Here is a 6000-nt window from a genome sequence, read left to right on the forward strand (position 1 = left end):
AAGGATCCTAGAGACTATCTAAAGACAAATAAGACCTTACAGATACACAAGAAGATTTTAGATAGTATGTGGTTTGACGTACTTAACTATATAACTTGCATGGCTATGTATTTATATAATATTTTATTTATTTGAATATGTATAAATATAAATGAGACAATAAAGGAAATACATCAGGGATTTACGTTTATAAAACTAAAGGATCTAGTCCAATATTTACCTAAGGACTTAATTGTTGCTGAATGTAGTCATAGCCTTTTTATTTGATATTTCCAGTGAGGTCAAACTCACTGTGTTATGAAATATTCTAATTTTTATGATGCTTTCTTTTCTAGTTAGCTGATGCCTACCTCTCTTAAAATAATGCTCCATTAGGAGCTTCACGAAATAGATAAGAAAATAAATGCTAAGGAAATATTTTAAATAAATGAATGAGGAAAAAAAAGCAGGTAGATTGATAAAGTAGAATGGGATCAAATGAATGCTGAGAAACAAATCTAATCTCTCCTCTATGTGGCAGTTCTTCAAGCATGGGAAAGGTTCACGTCCCTAGGTCTTTCAACATTTTTCATAATACATGGATTTAGTGTTCCCATTCTCTGTGTGAGAGGGAGGCACGGGGTATTCCAGGTGTGATCTGAGCAGTGTAAAATAGGAATTATTGTTTCTTCCTTCATTTTGTACGTGAACTTCCAGCAATGTAGCTTAGGACCTGATTAAGTTTTTGGCAGGCATAGCTGCATGTTGACTCATGCTGAACTTACCCTCAACTAAAACCGTCAGGCAGATTTTTCATATATTTGGTATTAAGTCAAACCTTCCACATCCTGTGTTTGTACAGTTCATTTTTGGACCTAAACACAAGACTTTACATTCACTTCTATTATGTTTAATTCAGCCCATTGTTCCAGATGATTCTGTCATCAGATGTATTCTCAACCCCTGCGGTTTCTTGGCATTCTCAGTCTGCTCAACGAGTCATCATCGCTGATGCCAGGGCTCAGCAGGCCGGGGTTAAAAATAAAGTTTCGAGGAAAACTTTATTCTTATATGCTGATGTTGATAGAATCATTCATCTGCAATCTTTGGGTACAATTCTCTAATAGCTAATAATAATCTTTCTAGTGCTGTGTCATCTGCTATCTATTTCTCTGCATATTCACAGGGGAACACCAAACTTTGTACGTCTGACATCTGAGAGAGTGCCCTTCCTCTTTCAGAAGCCTGGGGATGAGAACAAGGCCTCTCAAACTCTGCACTATTGATATTTTAGGTTGAATAATTCATTGTTGGAAGAGAGGGCTGGGCTGTACTTTGTAGGATGTTTAGCCATATTTCTGGCCTCTATGCAGCACAAGGTCATGCCTCCTCCCTCACCAACTGCAGTTATGACAATAAAAAATGTCTCTAGACAGAGCCAAACGTCCTTTGGGGTGCAAAATTGCTCCTTCCCATTAAGAATCCTGTTCTAGGCTCTGCATCTCTTCAGTCTAATCTAGTACCTCAACCCACCTTTTTTGACCTTTTCATAGGTATAGCTATGAATAAGCTGTTTATACACATTAATAGCATCAAAATAGTTTTATGTCAGAAATTAGATATGTAGGTAGATTAAAACAAGATATAAAAAAACCATCAAAAATAATACTACAAATGGGGAGGGATAATATAATCCTAAAATTTAGAGCTAAGGCTACATTAATCCTTAGGGTAAAACAATTATAAGAAAATTGAACCTTCAATAGGAATTGTATGATTTAAAAGGTAATATATATTCATATTGGTACCTGGATGCTCCTCCAAGTATTATCTGATACAGTGAAAAATGGAAACAGACTAAATTTTTGACAATGTAAGATAAATAATTTATTGTATATTGATCACACATAATATTAGGCAGTGATCAAAATGACATTTTTTAAAACATTAATGATATGGGTAAATGTCCACAATCCAATGCTGTGAAGAGAAAGCAAGATCTTATTTATATATGTAGTGTGGATATCAAATTTTCAAAGAAAATACAGTTGTCTCTTGGTATTGGTGGAGGATTGGTTCTAGGAGACCCATAGATAAACAAATCCACAGATGCTCAAATCTCTGATGTAACTGGGGTAGTATTTCCATATAAACCTATTCACATCTTCCTGTATGCTTTAAACTATTCTTAGGTTACTTATAATTCCTAATATAATGCCTACACATCACTTCATTCATATGGATTTAATGTATCACTTGGCGCTTAGCAACTTCAAATTTTTCTTTTTGGAATTTTGTGAAATTTTTTTTTCTGAATATTTTCAACCTGAGCTTGGCTGAATTCACGGACATAGAAGCTACTGATACAGAGGGCTGACTACATATGCATAGAAGAAAGATCATGAAAATATTACTAGTGGTTAGGGGATTATGGTAGAATATAGTTTTAATAGCCTTCTTTATAGTTTTTATATTCCCCAAATTTTCTTAATGAACTCATGCTGCTTTATAAGTGCTGTGTGCACAGCAGCACTGGGGGCAAGTGATCTAAATTCTTAGGTGAGTGGGCACTGGCTAGCATGCCACATTTGTTTACAAAAGGGTTGCTCTGGAGAGGGCACATGAGGAAAGGAGACAATATTTGTACATTGGGTCACTCAGTCCTCTTGGGCAAAAAACAAAAAACAAAAAACAATGACTATGTAATAGTCATTTTATTTTTCATAAAATAAGAATAGTTTAATGTTCTAGCCAAATCCTGTCTCTCTAAGTCAGTGGTTCTCAGACTGGATAATGCTGAAGAATCACCGTGTGGCCTTTGCTAGCAAACACAGCTTCCAGGGCTCCGACTTTGAAGATTCTGATTGCACAAGTTTGCTATGGGGCTAGGAAATCTTCCTTTTTAACAAGGTCCTCTGATGATTTACTCTGATGCTGGTGGTCCATGGACCACATTTTGAGAAGCACTGCTGTAAGAAGCGATGTGGTTTGATTTGGATATTTTTTTCCTGCCTCTATGTTTGATAATTGCTTCCTGACTGTGCACGAAAGATAGTTGTCATAGACTTGTAGTGGTGTTCTGGTAAACTGACTCTTTGAAAAGAATATAAAATCTAAGTTGTTGCATTTGCCAATATCTATGTTGTAAATACTCCCACCACAGCCAATTTCAAGCTACCAATGTATTAACCACCAGCTCACAAAATTCTTGTAAGTTTAATAATTGATTCCTAAAAGTTGGTTGGGCTGGCTTAGCCTTGTATAAAATATATATACAAACATATACACACACATATGTATATGTGTATATATATATATGAAATTTAAGTGCTTTAAATATTTTGAAAAAGGGATATGCTAAAAAATATATGAAAAACTATCACTATGCATACAATAGCTAGGGTGAAACAAGCAAGCAACAAGATGCCTTGGAATCCTATTGAATGTGCCCTTGGAAACACATTTTGAATGTGTTAGGAAAAAAGGACAATAATCGCTTTGATCACCACTCCTTATTCCTTTTATTTTTTCCATTGCCGTTCCATGAAGAATGATACACTTGCTGAGTTCTTTAAGGGTGTGAATTGGTTTCCTGCAGATGATGGAGAGCCAAGGAATGGGACTTGAGGGCTGGAGCAATGCCAGATGTTCAGCCTCCACCACCCATGGCCCTCAGCCCCTGAGCTGCTGACATGCCCTTGGTCATTAATTCTGTAGCACCCAACCATAAAATCAACTCCCCAGCCTCTTCCCTCAGCACATGATTGAGACAGTGTTGTCTCTAGGAAGCCCATATCAGATGTGCTTTATGTGTTCGTGTGAGGGAAGTGGCCTAAATGGGGGCTAATAGTACAGTTCTTTCACTGTTTTGACCAGACATATTTTAAGAAAACTGGACCTGAAGCCTATATAGGCAGCTGAGGTGAATTTACAGCCCTGCTTTTAAGAACTAAACTCCCTCAGGCACCTGCTTCCTAAGGCAAAACCAGAAAGGAAATGAACTCTTGCTTAAAGACAACCCACCTTATTTTATGGGTTATCAATTTTCTAGCTGGCATACAGTTCCCCAGCTACTAAGATTTTTTTTCCCCATCCCAAGCAAGCACAGAGCTACAAAAAATGTCAAGTCTGCATTCTAGCAAACAGCTTAGTTTCCTGAAGATGAGGCACGTTGAACTTCAGTGAGAGAAGTCAAGGGAGCAGCGAAGATCTATGATGGCTCACCACACAGACGTCTTTGCCAGTATATGCATTAAAATCTCAGCCTGAATTACATTTCACATTGGAGGATTACTGCATCTTGGGTTATGCTAGAGAATATCTTTCTTGTCTGTGGGCTAGCTTTGTCAGGTGGATAGTCAACAACAATGTAAAACACTTGATTTCCTTTTAACTGCTCCAATGACCTTGGAACTGAGCTTATCAACCTCTCAAAAATGAGAAAGGACTAAATAGCATTTTCCCCTCACTATTGGTAAAGTCGGCCTTCTCAACGAAATGGACTACAAGATAGGGGTCAAAGGTTAACAGTAGATACTCTTAGACTGCTGTGTGCTAGCAAACACAATGGATAGGTATGATTTCTTAGTATGCGTAATAGAACAACAAAATAACTAGAAGAACGGACTGTATAGAAACTGTAAGAACTAACATAACCAATCAGCAAGTGAGAGGTTGTATAAATCCTACCACATATATGATGACGTCGGAATCAAATACTTAAAATTATATGCTAGTTTTGTCATAACCTCTGTCTTTTCTCCAAACTCCGTTTAGATGTGACGGCAAAGAATTTTCAGGAGAAATATGAATATTCAATTATATGTTCGAAAATCAGACATTTGCACATCCACTTGGGACAAGTGCCAGAGTTAACATCGAAGACGTGTGAAGGACCTCTTGTCCAAATGGAACATTAAGCTCCTCAAACAGGAGAACTCAGCTCTCGCAAACTGTCATTATTTCAACAAATGAAGGAAGCCCTTTAGCAGATGGACAACAGACTTTTCAGCTTGCTGATTAGCCTAATAAAAGACAGTGGCTTTTCTAAAAACGCGGGACATGTACTTCTCAAATTACGGTACCTAAATGGATTTAGCAGAATAAAATTAAGAAGGCATACAACAGCTTCATAAAAATTAGCAACAGACTATGGGAAGTTGATAGTTCTAAACACCAATATCAAGTTGACTTTTCTATTTAAAAAACCTTATCATTTAAACCATAGAGAAAATATTCATTGGTATATTCAAAACTGGGGGGTAGTGTATTACAGGATTATAAGTACTAATATAATAGAAGCATGCAGTCAATTTCTCCTCTAAAGGTAATGAAAATTCCCCAGGAAGGGAGATACCTCTTGTAACAGGCATCTGTTACAGGCTTTTCTTTTGTATCAGTTGACCTCTAGATGGTTTTTTTTTTTTTTTTGAGACAGAGTCTTACTCTGTGCCCTGGGTAGCATGCCATGATGTCACAGCTCACAGCAACCTCCAACTCTTGGGCTCAATTTATCCTCTTGCCTCAGTCTCCCCATAGTTGGGCCTGGTGACCTCTTCAGTTGAGTATTGGAATATCCAAATTAAACACAGACCACAGACTCAGACAGGACAAGGGCCTGGGCACTTCTGCCTACCTCTCACGCTCTTCTTTCATTTTCTCCAGCTCCTCTTCCCTCAGGCCACCACGCTTCGGTGTCACTTTCTGCTCACTCTTCTCACCCTTATCCTCTTTCTTCTTCCCGAACCTGGAGGAACAACAAGGAGCAAGTGATTGTTAATAATCATGTTGTTTTTGTGGTAAAGGTTAAGATGTTCCTGGGATGAACTCATTAAGCCGTAATTCTTTATGCATAGCTAGTATAATGTCATTTTTGCATAAAATGGAAGTAAAATAAGATAACAGAAGCAGAAACATAATACAGTTACTGAATTTTCCTTTTTCTCTCTTCTTTCTTTCCTTTCTTCTTTTTACTCATATTAATTATGCATCAAGGGCAGTATCAGGTGCTTTTGTGGAATT

The 6000-nt window shown here is 37.3% G+C and overlaps 1 protein-coding gene across 1 annotated transcript in view; it reads right to left on the minus strand.

Moving 5' to 3' along the window:
- The window catches only part of LOC111723592 (partitioning defective 3 homolog B-like), a 174325-nt gene that overhangs the window by 134622 nt on the left and 33703 nt on the right, over window positions 1–6000 (minus strand). Inside the window, exon 2 of the mRNA XM_023510377.1 lies at window positions 5615–5725. Within this exon, the coding sequence (XP_023366145.1) occupies window positions 5615–5725 (111 nt within the window). The remainder of the gene's footprint in view (window positions 1–5614; window positions 5726–6000) is intronic.

This window comes from Otolemur garnettii, unplaced genomic scaffold (genome assembly GCF_000181295.1).
Source record: "Otolemur garnettii isolate 467f Iridium unplaced genomic scaffold, OtoGar3 scaffold00013, whole genome shotgun sequence".
Taxonomy (NCBI): Eukaryota; Metazoa; Chordata; class Mammalia; order Primates; family Galagidae; genus Otolemur; species Otolemur garnettii.